Genomic DNA, 20382 nt, shown 5'->3' on the forward strand with positions numbered 1-20382 from the left:
GCACGGGGCGGGGCTTGGGAGGGGTCGACACGGGGGGAAGCGGAAACAGCTCCAGGACCGGGGCGCGGCGCTTAGGAGCGCCTGCGCACTCGGCGGCTGACGGAGACGTCTCCCAGAGACCTTTTCCGGAAGCTTGCTAGAGTGAAATAGTTGCTCTGTCAGCGGTCTGGGGACTACAACAGATTCGACGCAGGGGACCAACCTGCGATTCCGAGTCAGGGTTGGGTTGGGTTCTCCCCCGCCCCTATCCCGGCGCCTCTCTAGAGATGCGCTTTGGCGCAAGGCCCGCCCACTGCACTCGCTGAGCCACCGCTTCCGCCCTCCCTTCCCTCGAAGCAAGATGGCTGAGGAGCAAGAGTCTGCGCTGCAGCTCCCTCCCTCTACTGCTCCCGAAGCTGAAGTGCCTACCGAGGTCTCCCCAGAAACAGCCACTCCGGAGCCCCCTTCTTCTGCTGCAGTCTCTCCGGGAACAGAGGAACCTGTCGGTGACACCAAGAAAAAAAGTAATTTTCAGAGCACTGTCTCTCTGGGCAGAGGCGGGAGGTTGAGGTTGTTGTTCGAAAAGGGATGGCGGCAAAAGTAGGGTAGGGCCGGTTCCAGACGAGGTTCTTGAGCAGTCAGGAGAAAGGAAGTATACTTTCCGGCTTTCAAGACGTTTGAGTTGAGTGCCTCGAAAGAAAAGCTATCCCCAGAGGCGCTGTTTTTTAACTGTGTTTTACCTAGCGATGTGGCCCTGGTTTTTAAAACCGTGTACTCTAATCTTCCGAAATAGCCACACTGCGAGCTCTGTGAAGGTGGGAGCATTGTGGGATCTTGGTAGCTCCGAGTGCTTAATGCGAGATCTAATTATTTGAATAGTGACTTTAGCTGATACGGATTGTTGTTCAGTCGCTCAGTCGTTTCGACCCCATGGACTGCAGGCTTTCCTGACCTTCACCATCTCCCGGAGTCTGCTCAAACTCATGTCCGTTGAGTCGGTGATGCCATCCAACCATCTAGGTGGTAAGGATAGTCTGTAGCAGATCAGAAGCAGAATCCACACCTTCCAACTAGGTCACCGGTTTTTTTATACCAAATCGTGTGAGCTCATCTTGGACCAAACGACGGGTTTTGAACACTGCTAAGGGAAAACCGAAAACAATAGCATCGCCTTAAAAAAAAAAAAGGCAACACCATTTTGGAATCTTTGTAACGAACATTCGTTACAAATCATTTCATTGCTTGAACTGGCTGTCCTCAACCCTTTATTGCTTGAGAATTCGTTCGCCATTGTGAAATACAGAGATTCCTTTGTAAAATGCAGCAATTGCTAAGTGGAGCACTCTGTGTAGAGTTGCCTATGAGAAAAGCAGGAAATCATTTTCTGTCCCGAGTCTTAAAGTATAGGTGTAGCATTTTGTGCTTACTGATCTCTAGTCCTTTCATCCAGCTTCATTTGCTGCTGCTTGTGGAGTATAATGGTCTGGCCCAGCATTGTCCCTCTTTTAAGTCAGACCGACTCTACATTTGAGGGAAGTCTTTTCTGTCATTTCCAGCTGATGCCCCAGTAGAGGAACAAAACCCTGTAATTATTTCTGTGGATAACCACTAAAATGTCCTAGATGAATCCCTTGAGTTTTACAGATCCTCTTATTTTTTTGGAGTCGTTGTGTTAGTTTCAGCTGTACAGTGAAGTGAATCAGTTATACATATATCTACTCTTTAAGATTCATTTCCCATGTTGGCGATTACAGAGTATTGAGTAGCATGCCTTGTGCTATACAGTAGGTCCCTATTGGTTATCTGTTTTATATATAGTTGTGTTGTTCCCTTTTTTCTCCTTCCAATTGACTGTAAGCCAAAACAGACTTTGAAAGGGTTTGTCTTAATATCTAGCGGTCTCAGTCAGCAGTTTACTACGTACTTGACCTTGGAGATCGCTGTGAGAACTGTGGCTAAAAATTAACTGCTCACAGCCTAGATTCGGTCTGTTTTCTTGGGTCTGCTCAATTTATGATTTTTAACCATCCTTTTAAACTCAAATTTTCATCTTCTGGCTCCTGTGAATATTTGAGTTAGCTTCTCTGATGTCACATTTACTTTCTAGCTATTGAATTTCTACCCTGAAATTATCCTTTTTTGAGGACCTTTTTTGATAGAAAAAAGCTTAAATATTTCATATATTCCACATTTGGTTTAATCTAGAGCTTATTGAAGCAGACCCAGGTTGTTAGTTCTTGCGGCCCTTTAGGATCATCTGAGGGAGCTTTTGAACTACCAGTGCCAAGGCCCTATTTCCAGAAGACGCTGATTTAATTGATGTAGGCATCTGTATTTGTGTAAATGTTCTCCCAGTTGAGTCTTATGTGTAGCTATGGTTGAGAACTACAAGCAACTTACCTTTTATAATTTTTTTTAATGTATGGCTTTAATTATAAATATTTTTCCTCTGTAGCTTCTTGCCCTTGCCTTCTGTCAGTAATACAGCTTACTATTGTCTGCTTCACATTCTTGGAATGAGCAGTTGCAGCTGACTGATTGATAGCCCCAGGGAATTTAGGGAACAGGGACCAGGCTGTGGAAGATCAGTTAATGGAAATCCCCTTAGTTATCTCCCAGTTCATCTTTTTTCCTTGGATAACTGAGATTAGAATTACCAAGTGGAAGAAGGAAGATAAACTTTAGTAGAAAGATAAACAGTGCATTATGGGTTCCAGATGGCTTCATTCCAGGGATAAACTAGAATAAATTGATCTCAGTAACCTGATAGTGACCCAATTTTTTAATACCTAGGAATGGGACAAGAAGGATGTAATAGAATAGAGTTGACTTTAGGGAGCAGCAGAACACTTCTGCTTTCAGTCTTTCTTTTGATTTAGTTTTTAATTTTTTTTTAAATCGAAGTATAGTTAATTTGGGCTTCTCAGGTGGTGCTCTGGGTAAAGAACCTGCCTGCCAATGCAGGAGACTTAAGAGACTCGAGTTTGATCCCTGGGTCAGGAAGATCCCCTGGAGGAGGGCTTGGCAAACCACGCCAGTACTCTTGCCTGGAGAATCCCATGGACAGAGGAGGCTGGAGGGCTACGGTGTGTAGGGTTGCAGAGAGTCAGACATGACTGAATCAGCCTAGCAAGCATGCGCATAGTTAATTTACAGTGTTGTGTTAGTTCCAAGTGTCCAGCAAAGTGATTCCGTTACATGTGTGTATTGCTCAATCATGTCCAACTCTGTAACCCTATAGACTGTAGGCCACCAGGCTTCTCTGTCCATGGGATTTTTCCAGGTGAGAATACTGAGGTGGGTTGCTATTTCCTACTCCAGATCTTCCTGACCCTCGGATCCAACCCAGGTCTCTTATCTCCTGCATTGCCATGTGGACTCTCTACTTCTGCACCACCTGGGAAGCCCCAGGTCAGCTATACGTATATGTATAGATTCTTTGTCATATTTTTTTCCATTGTACATTATCGCAAGATAATCGAGTATAGTCCTGTTCACCTGTTTTATATCTAGTACTCCAGTACTCTTGCCTGGAAAATCCCATGGACGGAGGAGCCTGATAGGCTGCAGTCCATGGGCTCGCTGAGGGTTGGACATGACTGAGCGACTTCACTTTCACTTTTCACTTTCATGCATTGGAGAAGGAAATGGCAACCCACTCCAGTGTTCTCGCCTGGAGAATCCCAGGGACAGGGGAGCCTGGTAGGTTGCCATCTATGGGGTCGCACAGAGTCGGACACGACTGAAGCGACTTAGCAGCAGCAGCAGTATATATTAATCCCAAACTCCTAACATATTCCTCTCCCCTTTGCTGCTCTGTCCCTGGGATTCTCTAGGCAAGAACACTGGAGTGGGTAGCCATTTCCTTTTTTCACCTCTCCCCTTTGGTAACTATAAATTTGTTTTTTATGTTTGTGACTCTGTTTCTATTTTGTAAATAGGTTCATTTGTATCATTTTTTTAGATTCCACATATAAGTTGTATCATATGATAATTATCTTTCTCTGACTTAATATGATCTCTAGATCCATCCATGTTGCTGCAAGTGGCATTATTTTGTTCTGTTTTTTTGCTGAGTGATACTCCACGTATTTTTTCCCATTTATCTGTTGGTGAATACTTAGGTTTCTTCCATATCTTGGCTATTTTAATAGTGCTGCTATGAACATTTGGGTGTGTTATGGTTTTCTCCAGACACATGCCCAGGAGTGGGATTGCAGAGTTTTATGGTAACTATTTTTGGTTTTTTAAGGCACCTCCTTTGTAGTAGATTACTTGACCGTAAGTGTGTGGTTTCATTTCTCGGCTTTCTCTCCTGTTTTATTGATCTGTGTGTCTGTTTTTGTGTCAGTACTGTATTGTTTTGATGACTGAAGCATTGCAGTATAGTCTAAAGGCAAGGAGTGGGATTCCTCCAGCTCTATTCTTTCTCAAGGCTGTTAAAATACTTGTTTTAGTTCTGTGAAAAATGCCATTGGTCATTTGATAGGAATTAAATTGAATCTGTAGGTTGTCTTGGGATTCTCTGGTGGCTCAGACGGTAAAGCGTCTGCCTGCAATGCAGGAGACCCAGGGTTTGATCCCTGGGTCGGGAAGATCCCCTGGAGAAGGAAATGGCAACCCACTCCAGTATTCTTGCCTGGAGTACTTGCATGGACGGAGGAGCTTGGTAGGCTACAGTCCATGGGGTAGCAAAGAGTCGGATACGACTGAGTGACTTCACTTCACTTCAGATTGTCTTGGGTGGTGTAGTCATTTTAACTATACTGATTCATCCAAGCCAAGAACACAGTGTATCGTTATCGTTCTTTTGTGTTGTTGTCTTTGGTTTCTTTCATCAGTGTCTTACAGTTTTTGGAATACAATGTTTTTGCCTCCTTATTTAGATTAATTCCTAGCTATTTGATTGTTTTTCATGCGATGGTAAATGAGATTGTTTCCCTAATTTCTCTTTCTGATATCTTGTTGTTAGTCTGTGGAAATACAGCAGATTACTGTACACTAATTTTGTATCCAGCAACTTAAGGGAATTCATTATTAGCTTAGTATCACTGATTGATTTGCAGATGTTGAAAACTCATCATACCCCTGGGATAAAACCCACTTGATCATGGTGTATTGTCCTTTTAATGTATTGTTGGAATTAATTTGCTATTATTTTGTTGAGGATTTTGGCATCTGTGTTCACCAGTGATGTGTGTTAGTCGCTCAGTCATGCCCGACTCTCTGCGACTCCATGGACTGCAGTCCACCAGGTTCCTCTGGCCATGAGATTTTCCAGCAAGGATACTGGAGTGGGTTACCATTTCCTGCTCCAGGGGATCGTCCCAACCCAGGGATCAAACCTGGGTCTCCTGCACTGCAGGCAAATTCTTTACCAACTGAGCTACAAGGGAAGCCCTGTTCACCAGTGATACTGGCCTGTAATTTTCTTTTTTTGTGATACCTTTTTCTGGTTTTCCAACAGGGTGACCTCATAGAACAAGTCCCTGCAATTTTTGGGAATAGTTTTAGAAGAATAAGCATTAAATCTTGTAAATATTTGGTAGAATTCACCTGTGAAGCCGTCTGGTCCTGGACTTTAGTTTATTGGCAGTTTTCGAATTCCTGATTCAGTTTTAGTACTGGTAATTGATTGATCTGTTCATATTTTGTATTTCTTCCTGGTTCAGTCTTGGAAGATTCTACCTTTCTTAAAATTTTTCAATTTCTTCTCAGTTGGCCATTTTGTTGGCATATAGTTGCTCAGAGTAGTCTCTTATGATCCTTTGTATTTCTGTGGTGTCTATTGTAACTTCTTTTTCATTTCTGATTTTATTGATTTGGGCCCTCTTCCTTTTTTCCTTGATGAGTCTGACTAAAGGTTTATCAAGTTTGTTTATCTTTTCAAAGAACCAGCTTTCAGTTTACGTGATCTTTGTCTTTATTTCATTGACTTCTGCTCTGGTCTTTATTTTTTCTTTCCTCCTACTAACTTTGGATTTTGTTTGTTGTTCTTTCTCCAGTTGCTGTAGCTGTAAGGTAAGGTTGTTTGAGATTTTTCTTGTTCCCAAAGTAAATCTGTATCACTGTCAACTTTCCTTTTAGAACTGCTTTTGCTGTGTTTCATAGGTTTTGGATCATCGTTCGTTTTCATTTGTCTCTAGGTATTTTTTATTTCCTCTTTGATTTCCTCAGTGATGCATTGATTGTTTAGCTTCCATGTGTTTGTGTTTTTTGCAGTTTTTTTCCAGTAGTTGATTTCTAGCCTTGTATTGTTGTGGTCAGAAAAGATGCTTGGTATGAATTCAGTTTTCCTCAGTTTACCAAAGCTGGCTTTGTGGCACAGCATGTGATCTATCCTAAAGAATGTTCCCCGTGAATTTGAGAAGAATGTGTATTCTGGTGCTTTTGAATGGAACGCTCTATAAATATCAGTTGAGTCGATCCAGTTTAATGTGTCATTTAAGACCTATATTTCCTTATTGATTTTTCTGTCTGGATAATCTGTCCCTTAATGTAAGTGGGGTATTAAAAGTTGCCAACTATTGCTGTGTTACTGTCATTTACTCCTTTTATATCTGTTAACATTTGCCTTATATGTTGAGGTGTTTCTCTGAGGTGCATATATATTTACAATTGTTATGTTATATCTTCTTGGAGTGATCCTTTCATTATTTTGTAGCGTCTTTCTTTGTCTCTTGTAACAGTCTTTAGTGTATATTGTCTGATACAACTGTTGCAACTTTGGCTTTCATTTGATTTCCATTTGTGTGGAATACCTTTTTCCATTCCCCACACTTTCTGTCTATATGTATGTTTAGATCTGAAGGGTTTCCCTGGCAACTATACAGATTTTGTTTTTGTATCCGTTTAGCCAGTCTTTTTTGGTTGGAGCATTTAGTCTGTTTTCTCTTAAAGTAATTATTGATATCTATGTTCCTATTGCCATGAAATTAAAAGACGCTTACTCCTTGGAAGGAAAGTTAGGACCAACCTAGATAGCATATTCAAAAGCAGAGACATTACTTTGCCAACAAAGGTCCGTCTAGTCAAGGGTATGGTTTTTCCAGTGGTCATGTATGGATGTGAGAGTTGGACTGTGAAGAAAGCTGAGAGCCAAAGAATTGATGCTTTTGAACTGTGGTGTTGGAGAAGACTCTTGAGAGTCCCTTGGACTGCAAGGAGAGTGAGTGAACTCTGGGAGTTGGTGATGGACAGGGAGGCCTGGCATGCTGCGATTCATGGGGTCGCAGAGTAGGACACGACTGAGCGACTGACCTGAAGTGAGTGCCATTTTATTAATTATTTTGGGTTCATCATTGTAGGTCTTTTTGTTTGCCTTCATTCATTCTCTTGTGATTTGATGAGTATCTTTAGTGTTAAGTTTGGATTCCTCTTTTTTTGTACGAATGTCTGTTAATAGATTTCTGTTTTGCAGTTACCTTGAGGTGTTTATGTAGGAGCCTGTATGTATAGGTACTTGTTTTAAGTTGCTGATCTCTTCATCTTAAATGCACTTTAGATACTTTGCAGTTATACTTTCCTCTTTTCAGAGTTACTGTTTTGTGTATCGTTTAAACTGCCTATTATGGATACAGATGATTTTACTATTTTTGTCTTTAAATTTCCCTGCTAGCTTTGTGTACAAATGATTTCCTGCCTTTATTGCATGTTTGCCTTTACCAGTGAGCTTGTCTGTATCATAATTTTCTTATTTCTAGTTGTGGCCTTTTCTTTTCCAGCTGTAAAAATTTCTTTAGCATTTTTTGTAACGCTGGTGGTACTGAGTTCTTCCAGCTTTTTTTTTTTTAAATCTTTAAAGTTTTTTATTTCCTCATCATATCTGAATGAGAGCCTTGCTGGGTAGTGTGTTCCTGGTTGTAAGTTTTTCTGTCATCACTTTAAGTATGTCATGCCACTCCCTTCTGACCTGAAGAGTTTTTGTTAAAAAATCAGCTAATAGCTTTATGGAAGTTCCCTTGTATGTTTTATACATACAAGTATTTTCTATTTATCTTCAATTTTTGTCATTTTGATTACAATGTGTTGTTGTATATTTCTCTGTAATGTAATCCTGTATGGAGCTTTCTTCATTTCCTAGACTGTTTGCTTCCCTAGTTTAGGGAAATTTTCAGCTAATATCTCTTCGGATATTTTCTCAGGCGCTCTCTCTTTCTCTCTCTCTCTTTCCCCTTCTAGGGTATAATGTGAATATTATACCTTTAATGTTGTCCCAGAAGTCTCTTAAACTATCCTCATTTCTTTTCATTCTTTTTTCTGTTTGGCAGCAGTGATTTCCACTATTTTGTCAGAACTAATCCATTCTTCCACCTCATTGTTAAAAAAAAAACTAATTTTTTTGTTAAATGAGACAAATTCTGGAGACAAATTCATAGTCTTTCTATTTGCATCTTTCTATTTTGAATTACTGAAACATTTGATTTCTCTGAAACCTTTTTGGCCCTATTTGATATATTTTCTTTTTAATAATTTGTTTGTTTTCCTTCATTAAAAAGTTTATTGTAGGAAACTTGGTAATTACAAAAAGCACAAATAATATCAGGTAATAATCACCTATAATACTCCTACTAGGAAATACTATTTTGGAGAATAACATGAATATGTGCCTGTGATGGTTTTAATGAAATTGAAATCATATTTAGTTTTATATGTAATTATGCTGTTTTATATGTAATACTTTTTGATAACTTTTTCATACTATGAAATATGCTTTTATAATACTTACCTTTAATGGCAGCTTAATTATCTTACAGTTTAATGAGTGAGTTATATGATACTGCTGTAAATAAACACTCTATACATAATCATTTAGTCTTTATAACAGTCTTACCAGGTTTCTGCTATTATCCTCATTTTACAAGTGGAGAAACTGTAGTATGGAGAGATTAAAGGGCTTACCTAAATACATGTATACATACCTGGCAAGTGGCAGAGCCAAGACTTTGAACTCAGGGAGCTCAGAGTGTGTGTTCTTTATCTTTAGTGTATAACTTCTATCATAGCTTCTATTTAACCAATCCCCTCTAAATATCTTTTTGGAAATTTAGATTTACCTTTTTGTAATTAAAAATAAATGTTTCAATGAAAGTGAAATTCTTCTAAATGAATCTGTTCATATCTTGTATTTTTAATCTCAGGCATGCCTCCAGGATCATGAGTACATAAACTGTGTATTGATTGAAGGTTTAAGCTTTCTAATGCCTTTTATATTGCTCTTTAGGCGTGTCAGCATATTGGTCAGTATAGTTGACCGTTGAACAGCATGAGTTTGAACTAAGCAGGTCTGTTTATATCTTCACATGTGGCTCAGTGGTAAAGACCATGCAGGAGATGCTGGTTCAATCCCTGGGTCGGAAAGATCTCTGGGTGAGGAAATGGCAACCCACTCTAGTATCCTTGCCTGGAAAATCCCGTGGACAGAGGAGTCTAGTGGGTCCATGGACTTGCAAAGAGTCAGACGACTTGGCAACTGAGCAGCAAGTCTACTTATACATGGATTATTTTCAATAAATACCTACCAGAAGAATAGATAATCCATTGTAGGTTGAATCTGTGGATGCATAAGTTATAGGTGGATTTTCGACTGTATAGACATTGATGCCCTGAGTTCTGTTTTGACCAGGGTCAACTGTTTTGTTTTTTTTTTTTTCCCTTTACAGTTGACATTCTGCTAAAGGCTGTGGGAGACACTCCTATAATGAAAACAAAGAAATGGGCTGTAGAGCGAACCCGAACCATCCAAGGACTCATTGACTTCATCAAAAAGTTCCTTAAACTTGTGGCTTCAGAACAGTTGGTATGAAACCAATGATGGTCATTTCCCTACAGAAATTCACAGAGCATTCATCTCTCAGTATCGGGGGGGGGGGGGGCGGGGCGCCGGGGATTGATTCCAGGACCATCTTCTGTAGATGCTCAGGTTCCTTATATAAAATGACATATTTGCGTATAATCTGTACATGTTCTCCCATATACTTTAAATCACTTTTAGATCCCTTATGCTACCTTATACTATGTAAATAGTTAGCAGTACCCAACAAATTAAAGTGTGGCTTTTGGGAACTTTCTGGAATTTTTTTCTCCAAATGTTTTTCATCACAATTGGGTGAACCTGAGGGAGCATTCAGAGCCCAGGATTCAGAGGGGGAACTAGTTCCTAGGCGACAACGAATAACTTTTGTATAGAAATACATATGGAGCCACATATGTTACCTCAGTAATGTCCTTTTATTTCTTTTGTTAGTGGAACTTCTGTGCTTTATTGAAGGATTCTCTGGTGAACCCTGAAACGAAATGAATTTTTTTAGCCTACTATATTGGTTTTCCTCAAAAAGTCACTGAATGCCCATGCAGAAAGATCTATCCTAGAATATTGGTACAGAAAGTTCTGGAGTTCTCTTTGTTCTGGTGTCAATATTGCATTCTTCCCGTTCTTCTCAAGGTAAGCCGTGTTCCTTTGCCATGCGCTGGAAGAACTAAGAGATGCACAATCCTTCCTTCATGAGTTTGAACTGCAGATATCTGCTTATACACAGCCCTTGAACAACATGAGTTTGAACTGCAGAAATCCATAATACATAGTGTACCACTACACAACCAACAGTTGGTTGAATCCGCCTTCTATACCTAGGTTTTTGACTGCTCAGAGGGTTGGCATCCCAACCCCCTTGTTTCTAAGGGTCAGCTGTATTCATTTCATACTATGGTACATGTTAAGCATTTCATGCCAGATTGTTAGGATTAAAATTTTAAATGCCAGCGGTTTTGAATTTGGTATTTGACCACAGAAACTTAAATGTCTACATGGATTTGACTTTTTTTGTCACAATAAAATGCCTTTATTTTCAGATCACAATCTTGGTCTGTGTTAACACATAATGTACAGGTGGATAGATAATTGAAGAATCATTAACTTTTTTGAATACAATTATGTATATGGATTGGGAAGGGATGTAGTTGCTGTGAACACAGGAATGAGAACTGGTAAAATGAATGAAGTGATTATTAAGTGAGGTTTGTTGGAATTTATCTCTTTTTGGTCAATGTAGAAGAAGAAACTACTCTGATCTAAGATTTTGGTGGTAATTGGTTTTCACGGAAGTGTCATGTCATGAGTACAGAAGTTAAGTGCAAGATAGGTTGATCACTACAAGTTACTTGAGATAAGGATAGCATAAAGCCAGGGATTCCTCCAAAGCAAGTTGCAAGGGGAAAGTGTTGGAGATTTTTGAGTTTTACAGGATCTCCATTTGTGATTACTTGGAATGAGAAAATCATGTTTTCTAAAGAGTGCCATAAAGAATTTGATTAAATTTCAGAGATGGGCAAGAAGATTATAGTGTCATCCGCTTGCATATGGTAGCTAAAACCTGGGGAACACAGGACCTTGCCTAGAGGCCAAGTCTAAATGGAATAGTTGGGGGATAAGGACATACACTTAAGAGATTACTAAGGGTAGAGCATGAAGAGTTGGCGGTAACTAGAGGAGAACCAAGTAATTCAAGCATTACTTTTAGAAATTTGTAGATGGAAGAAAAGACGAGACAGTGGTTTGTTCTATGTTATTGTTAGAATTTTGACAGTTTGTATTGCCTATATTCAATAATCTGAAAGGACTTGGTTGCATTTTGTATTGCCTATATTCAGTAATCTGAAAGGACTTCGTTGATGTCAACATGTATTTGGTTGAACCATGTAAAATTTTCATCTGTGAATCGTTTGGACCAAAAAACCCCCAGCAATTTCATAAGGTCCAGTTTTAAGCTTCTGTAGTGAATATGACTATCTCTTCCCTGTTAAGCAATAGAAAGCATAAAAGTCATCTTTGTATCACTTGTCTAGGTTAAACTAGAACTAACGTCTTCTAGCTTCACAGAGCTGCTGCTGTCGTTCAGTTGCTGTTATCTCTTACTATTTGCAACCCCATGGACTGCAGGACGCCAGGCTTCCCTGTCCCTTACTATCTCTTGGAGTTTGTTCAAACTCATATCCACTGAGTCAGTGGCACCATCCAACCATCTCATCCTCTGTCGCCCCGTTTTGCTGCCCTCAGTCTTTCCCAGCATCAGGATCTTTTCCAATAAGTCGGCTGTTCACATCAAGTGGCCAAAATATTGGAGCTTCAGCTTCAGTATCAGTCGTTCCAGTGAATATTCAGGGTTGATTTCCTTTAGGGTGGACTGGTTGGATTTCCTTGCAGTCCAAGAGACTCTCAAGCGTCTTCTCTAACACCACAGTTTGAAAGCATCAAATCTTTTGGCTCTCAGCATTCTTTATGGTCCAACTCTCACATCCATTCATGACTACTGGAAAAACTATAGCTTTGACTATACGGACCTTTGTTGGCAAAGTGATGTCTTGCTTTTTTAATATGCTGTCTAGGTTTGTCATAGCTTTTCTTCAAAGGAGTAAATGTCTTTTAATTTCATGCCTGCAGTCACCATCTGGACCCTACATTATTTTAGCAAAATAAATGTCAAAAGAAAAAGTAATACTGGGGATTCTGGGAAGATAGCAGTAGTGTCAGAAGGCATGAATTCCCACTAAAACAGTCGACTAGAAAGTAAAACCAAATCCCCATAGTCAGTATACTTAAGACTCAGATGACAGTATCCTCGTGAACGCTAAGATTCAAGGTGGTAGAAATTCCCAACAACTTCAGGATCTGTGTCTTACTAGCAGATGTGCTGCCAAGAAATGCAAGCAACCAATCAATAGATAAGTGGATAGAAGATGTGTACACACACACACAGCACAATGGAATACTTGTTCAGTCACCAAGTTGTGTCCAACTCTTCACAACCCCATGGACTGCAACACGCCAGGCTTCTCTGTCCCTCACCGTCTCCCTGAGTTTTCCCAAGTTCATGTCCATTGCATCAGTAATGCCATCCAACCGTCTCATCCTCTGTTGTCCTCTTCTTCTGCCTTCACTCTTTACCAGCGTCAGGGTCTGATGAGTCAGCTGTTCACATCAGGTGGCCAAAGTATTGGAGCTTCAGCATCAGTCCTTGCCAAACATGGAAAAGGTGTATACAGTCAGCAAAAAGAAGACCTGAAGTGACTGTAGCTCAGATCATCAGCTTCTAGCAAAATTCAGGCTTAACCTAAAGGAAGCAGGGAAAACCAGTAGGCCAGCCAGGTATGACTAAATCCCCTGTGAATATACAGTGGAAGTGATGAATAGATTCAAGGGATTAGATCTAGTAAATAGTGCCTGAAGAACTATGGATGGAGGTCCATAATATTGTATTCAGTTCAGTTCAGTTCAGTCATGTCCGACTCCTTGCGACACCATAAATCGCAGCACGCCAGGCATCCCTGTCCATCACCGTCTCCCGGAGTTCATGCAAACTCATGTCTATCGAGTCGGTGATGCCATCCAACCGTCTCTTCTTCTGTCGTCCCCTTCTCCTCCTGCCCTCAATCTTTCCCAGCATCAGGGTCTTTCCAAATGACTCAGCTCTTCACATCAGGTGGCCAAAGATTTGGAGTTTCAGCTTCAGCATCAGTCCTTCCAATGAACACCCAGGACTGATCTGCTTTAGGATGGACTGGTTGGATCTCCTTGCAGTCCAAGGGACTCTCAAGAGTCTTCTCCAACACCACAGTTCAAAAGCATCAATTCTTTGGCTCTCAGCTTTCTTCACAGTCCAACTCTCGCATCCATACATGACTACTGGAAAAACCATAGCCTTGACTATATGGACCTTTGTTGGCAAAGTAATGTCTCTGCTTTTGAATATGCTGTCTAGGTTGGTCATAACTTTCCTTCCAAGGAGTAAGCATCTTTTAATTTCATGGCTGCAGTCACCATCTGCAGTGATTTTGGAGCCCCCAAAAATAAAGTCTGACACTGTTTCTACTGTTTCCCCGTCTATTTCCCATGAAGTGATGGGATTGGATGCCATGATCTTCGTTTTCTAAATGTTGAGCTTCAAGCCAACTTTTTCACTCTCCTCTTGCACTTTCATCAAGAGGCTTTTTAGTTTCTCTTCACTTTCTGCCATAAGGGTGGTGTCATCTGCCTATCTGAGGTTATTGATATTTCTCCTGGCAATCTTGATTCCAGCTTGTGCTTCTTCCAGCCCAGCGTTTCTCATGATGTACTCTGCATATAAATTAAATAAGCAGGGTGACAATATACAGCCTTGACATACTCCTTTTCCTATTTGGAACCAGTCTGTTGTTCCTTGTCCAGTTCTAACTGTTGCTTCCTGACCTGCATATAGGCAGCAAACAAAACCATCCCAAAGAAAAAGAAAGAAGGCAAAATTGTCTGAGGAAGCTTTACAAATAACTGAATGGACTACTACTGAGCCATTAGAAAGAAAGAAAATTTGCCATTTGCAGCAACATGGATGGACTTGAAAAGCATTATGCTAAGTGAAATAAGTCAGAGATATCACCTATTCATGGAAACCAAAAATACAAAAAAACAGTGAATATAACAAACAAGGAGGAGACTTAACAGATACAGAGAACAAACTAATGGTTTCCAGTGTTGGGAGTAGGGTACAATATAGGGCTGGAGAAGTGGGATGTAAGACTGTTGGATACAAGATAGGATGAAGGATGTATTGTACACACGGGGCACATAGCCTATATTTTGTAATAACTGTATATAGAAAGTAACCCTTAAGAATTGTATTTTTAAAGTTTTTTTTTTTTACTTAAAAAAAGTTCAGCCTGGAGTGGTTGGTTGCTCAGGCCCTGCGATGTGTCTTGGGGAGAGGTGGAATGAAATGTTGAAAGAATTTGAGGGACTTCCCGGGTGGTCCAACAGTTAAAAATCTGCCTTGCAATGCAGGGAACATGGTTTAGATCCCTTGTTGGGGACCTAGGGTCCTACATGCCATGGAGCAGCTGAGGTTGTGATGCAACTACTGAGCGTGCGCACCAGAACTAGAGAGTTCTGTGCACCACGATGAAGAGCAGAATGAGAAGACAGTGAATACTGAGTAAGAACAAAAGAGAGTAAACATATAGGTAACAGGAGTCCCTGAAGAAGAAAACCAAAGCAAAAGAACGAGACAAATACTTAGCACTATAATTCAAGAGAAATTTCTTCTAAAAAGATTTGAAACTACATATTGAAAAAACTTACCAAAATCCTGAGAATACCAACCCAGTGCAACCATCACCAAGACTACATTCTAGTAAGGTGACTGGACGTGAAATAAAAAGAAAAATCCTTTGGACATCTAGGGGGAAAAGGTCATGGCTTAGGATATTAGGTTACCTCCAAATTTGCCTAGCAGAGATACAAAGAAAGTGTTGAGATAATGGATTTTATATACTGTTAATGCAGAACTGGCTTTTAAGGCAGCAACTATTAGCAGTGTGCAAGAACTCAAGAGTATGCTGTTCCGTGAACTCTTCCTACATAATCTAATCGAGAGGTTATAACAACCAAAACAACTAAAGAGACATGACTCAAATCATTAGTCTTTAAAATTTTATCCTCCCACATTCTAGCATTTAGTTAAAGATTGCATTTTGAAATTACCTCCATGTATCCCCCATACAAACTAGCTTAATTGCTTTTTATATTAAAGTCACTTTCAGTTGCTAACTCCTGCTACAGAGTTACATAGGTTTCTTACAGTTCTCTACTGTATCTGCTCTACTGTCCCTTCGACACTCACGACATCTTTTGTTGCTTTTGCCTACAGAGTCCTAATTATTACTCTCTCCACCTAGTTAAGTCCAAATTTGGTCCTCAACTTTTTTCTTCGAGAAAGTCTTTCCTAACCAAACGGCTAGGCTAAACTAATGCCACACACCTTCTCGGTTGCATCTTTCCCAAGTATATATTCTTATCTGAGTATGTTTGCTTATGGAAGGTAGGAATCACGTTAATCCTCACTTTTGTTCCACACCTTATGCATTTCCTAGCACATAATAGACACTTAACAGTTTGTCTACTGAAATAGACTAAATTGTCACCCAGAGTCCTTTTCCTAATTTAAAGTGTACCAAGAAGTAATAAAATCTGTGTTCACTCATAGTTGAACTGTCAGGAACTAAACAAATTATTATGTCTCGATCATAGGAAATTTATGTTAAAATGCACACTGATTACTGAAATTATGTTAGAACTTTATTCAGCCTTAATAGTGAATTGATATTTAATGAATTATTTTAAATAGTTAAATAAATGTAATTACTAGTCTATTGAATACATCTACCAAGCATTTATACTTGATGTGTACAATCTCATTTTATTGTTCCCAGCAGCTTCAAGAAGTATAGGTCCTGTTAGTTTCCATATTTACAAACAAGCACACAATTTGAAAAAAGTTACTTGGATTTAGAGCCAGAATTCAAACCTGGATCTCAGTAGAACCCTTCCTCTTACTTGTACTTAGTCACTCAGTCGAGTCTGACTCTGCCAGGACTGTAGCCCGCCAGGTTCCTATGTCCATGGGGATTCTCCAGGCAAGAACACTGGAGCGGGTTGCCATGCCCTCCTCCAGGGGATATTCCCAACCCAGAGGTCAAACCCATTGCGCTTGGATTCTTTACCTTTTGAGCCATGAGGGAAGCCCAAGAATACCGGAGTGGGTAGCCTATCCCTTCTCCAGGGAAATTCCTGACCCAGAAATCAAGCTGGGGTCTCACTGCAGGCAAATCTTAACCAGCTGAGCTACCCAGGAAGCCCTCTCTTCCTTACTTAAGAAGTACTGTTACAACACAGAAGGAGAAATGTATTTATTTATTTATTTATTCTAGCTGGTATCCCAAATAGTATCTAGTAACCAACTATTTATGTGTGTGTGTGTGTGTGTGTGTATATATATATATATTTAAGGACTAAAAGATGAATACCACAGTTATAACCACTGGGACTCAAGCTGTCATTAAATGATAGGATTGAAAAGAGTTAGATGACTCATTTGTATGGAATTTGTGAAATTATTTGTTTCCCAGTAAAACAAACTGAAACCACAGATTTTCTCTAAAGCCATATACTATGAGCATATTTCTTTCATATTTCTTCATAGAATATGCTCATATGTGAAACCCAGGAAATTTTAGTCTTAGAATTTAATGTAGACAAAGGAAAATTGTGTTAACCTTCATTGTTTTGTTTTCTAAAAAGGAAATTATGAAAAGTCACTTAGACACTGTGATCTTTTGCTTCAGTATCTTCAGGAATTTAAGTACTAAAATGTTTTAGTAGAAACAGACTAGACTGCAACATTTAACAGTGAATCCTTTAAGGAACAAGATTGAAAGGATATTGGGTTTCAATTTTGTTACATTTTTTTTTCTGTGTCATTTGGCTGCAAGTGACTTTAGGTGATGCATTGGTTAAGAATCCACCTACCGGTGCAGGAGACACAAAATACACAGGTTCGAGCCCTGGGTCGGGAAGATCCGTTGGAGTAGAAAATGGCAACTCACTCCAGTATTCTTGTGTGAAAAATTGCATGGGCAGGGAACCTGGCGGGCTACAGCCCATGGGGTCTCAAAGAATCGGACACAGCTGAGCACACAGCACACAATTACATGTTTTGATTTGGGGCTGTGTGTGTAAGAATAAATGAGAGTATTGGTATTTTTTACAAATGAAATTTCTTGAATAAGTAAAAGCTATTGGTGAAAACAAAAGTTTCTTAGTTATAAAAAGCTGAAAACAAAAACTCTGTTACTCTTCCAAGGGAAAAAAATACTGTTCCGAAAGATCTTATTAATTACTAATTTATGAGAATTAGAAAGAAGGAGTTTAGGGACACTGTTCACTTTTGAAGACAAAGAATTTGAGGTAGCTGACTGGGAACCGGAAATATGCAGATTAATCTGAATACCTTAAAAAATGAATCACCATAAATGTTCTTCTTTCTTGCAGTTTATTTACGTGAATCAGTCCTTTGCCCCCTCCCCAGACCAGGAAGTTGGGACCCTCTATGAGGTAAAACATTCCTGCTTTATTGTCTTCATGGAATATGCTCATCTGTGTATAGTGTGATCATTAATTTACGTCATTTAAGAGAAGGAAATGGCAACCCACTCCAGTATGCTTGCCTGGAAAATTCCATGGACAGAGGAGCTTGGTGGGCTACAGGGGGTCATAAAAGTCTGACATGACTTAGCGACTAAACAACAAGTTCATAATTGTCTATCCAAAAAAAGAGATTACTTTGTTGTGTCTCTTAACCCCTAGAACATAGTTGTGTCTCAATAAATGACGCAGTGATTGAAAAAGTAAGGAATGAGTAATACGAATAGAAGATGACTGAAATGTGACCAGAAAGAGAGATCTCCTTGTTTACCTACAGGGAGTATCCTCCACGTTGTTTGTATAATCAGTGATCCAGATCTCCCTCCAGGAAACTGAAAAGGAGACTATGTAAGAATTATTTTATTTAGCATCTTTAATGTTTATGATTACTAGCATTTGTCAAGCAGCAGCTTGTAACTGTTGAAGGAGATAGCCTTTATAGGTACATGTACAAGGATATTTATGATACTATCACATAACAATTCTTTCTTAGTTTCATCTAAAGATAACAGAAATTGAGTTTAATTTTCACCGTATTTTTTTTCTTTTTCTAGTGTTTTGGCAGTGATGGTAAACTGGTCCTGCATTACTGCAAATCTCAAGCATGGGGATGAACTACAGAGGAAACGATCTTGCTAACTTAAAAGGAATCTTCACAAAGGAAACTGCTCTGAAAAGTTTTCATCTTGTGGCAAGAGACTTGTGGTTGTGATCTGTTCAGCATGTGTGACCCATGTTGATTTAAAATATCCACAGAGTAGATGGACTTACAAAAATGTGATTTGTATTAATACAAAAATCATCATAAAAGATTGACATTAGTATATACCGATTACTACAGTTATTCCTTCAGAGGTATCTTCAAGGTATTGAAAAGGAGACTAAGATGATATAAAGCTGCTTTTGTACTACTTCTCAAAATAACTGAAATTGTTTACTTGAAGAATTAGCACTCTACTGATTTTTTTCCCCCCCTCCACTCTAAAAGTCAATTTACTAAAAATTCTTTGGGGGCATATTCAGGGGAGTCCAGTTTGTTTGTGGCAGTGATAGGCCTTTTCTCATTTCCATTTCTGTCAACTGTTACTTGTCAAACACATTTGCATTGACCTGCTGGCTTTATTACCTTAGTCGGTCAGTAGAGGGCAACCCAGCTGACAGGAAGAGTTAAGCAGCTTGGTTCTACATCTTCACCAGAAGATAATAGCTGTTCCTGCTAATTTCTAGCAAACATCTAGCCAAGAGAGCAGAGGTGTTGACACACTGGAAAACTCCTTTAGAGAAGAGTCGTGGTTTTGGTTCTATTGGGAAACAGAAGTAATTTTACAAATTCTAGACAAATGAGTCATTGAACGCTTTCAATCCTATCATTTGATGATTCTTGAGTCCCAGTGGTTATAACTGTGGTATTAATCTCTCTTTTATTTCTATAGTGTCAAAAACAGTGAGTAAGCTTGGAAGCATCTTTCAGTTTTTTATAATGTATTTTCCAACTTGAAAATGCTCAAAGAATAATCGGGAAATGGCTAGATTTTATGCCATGAATAAAACTATTTTTTTTTTTACTGATGCTGTTAAACTGATAATTGCTTTAATAAGATTTAACTTTTTCTTCATTCTGTATTATATTTGTGATGCAGCATTTTTATAAAACATTCTAATAAATTGAATGGAATGTTCAAACAGGATCTAAGGGTGTACAAGAAATCTAAGTGTTTATTTTCAAAGATAATGAGAATGATATGATTTTGTCAAAGACAAAGTCCTTTGAGTCCCAGAATGTACTTTATGGTTAATGATCTGCCATATATTATCGTTAGGGAATGCCAAGGAACAATTCAGTTTAAGGTGATGAAATCATGTTCAGTTCTCATTTTCCAGTTGAGAACAAATTTCTAAGCCCCCTTATAATGATGTCCCTGTTTAATGAATTAATGCAACTAGTATTTAGCCCTGAAATAATACAGGTTGAATTGTGTAAATTTATTTTGTAAAGTGAATTAAGAAATCAGTATATGTGTTGAAAGTTGGAAAGTATATTATTTTCAGATCAACTGAGTTGAATATGGTGAAGATCTGTTGTCTAGTTTTGTGCTCTTACAGTTTACTAAAGGATGTAAATATATTTATCTATATGCATTTATATTTAACAGGTGGCAAGAATGTGTTTAACCTGTGTGTATATTATGTTTGCTGCTAAGGTTTCAAAATGATAGACTGTTTACTTAATTAAAACTACTTGAGTTTGAATTGTGTCATCAACTTATTCTTTTTTGATCTGAATAATTGATTAATTTATTAAATCTGAGGTTAGCTAAATATGTATACTTTGTTTTCTCCCCTCACAACCTTTAAAGATAGGGCTTTACAAGTTTTTCAAACTATATTTGCAA

The 20382-nt window shown here is 39.0% G+C and overlaps 1 protein-coding gene across 1 annotated transcript; it reads left to right on the top strand.

Moving 5' to 3' along the window:
* The first annotated feature begins 35 nt into the window (after positions 1–35).
* On the top strand, positions 36–20239 carry LOC120852632 (ubiquitin-like protein ATG12). Its single transcript, XM_040225971.1, has 4 exons — positions 36–503; positions 9642–9778; positions 17837–17899; positions 18544–20239. The coding sequence occupies exons 1-4, from the start codon at positions 341–343 to the stop codon at positions 18601–18603; spliced, it is 423 nt and encodes a 140-aa protein (XP_040081905.1). The 5' UTR covers positions 36–340; the 3' UTR covers positions 18604–20239.
* The last annotated feature ends 143 nt before the right edge of the window (positions 20240–20382 follow it).

This window comes from Oryx dammah, unplaced genomic scaffold, assembly GCF_014754425.2.
Source record: "Oryx dammah isolate SB20612 unplaced genomic scaffold, SCBI_Odam_1.1 HiC_scaffold_26, whole genome shotgun sequence".
Classification (NCBI taxonomy): Eukaryota; Metazoa; Chordata; class Mammalia; order Artiodactyla; family Bovidae; genus Oryx; species Oryx dammah.

What these genes read in the sequence shown, in the direction of transcription:
- LOC120852632 (XM_040225971.1), top strand. Translation starts at nt 341, where the DNA reads ATGGCTGAGGAGCAAGAGTCTGCGCTGCAGCTCCCTCCCTCTACTGCT. An exon ending in TTGTGGCTTCAGAACAGTTG is followed by an intron (nt 9,779 to 17,836) that starts GTATGAAACCAA and finishes TCTTTCTTGCAG; the next exon opens with TTTATTTACGTGAATCAGTC. An exon ending in AAGTTGGGACCCTCTATGAG is followed by an intron (nt 17,900 to 18,543) that starts GTAAAACATTCC and finishes TTCTTTTTCTAG; the next exon opens with TGTTTTGGCAGTGATGGTAA.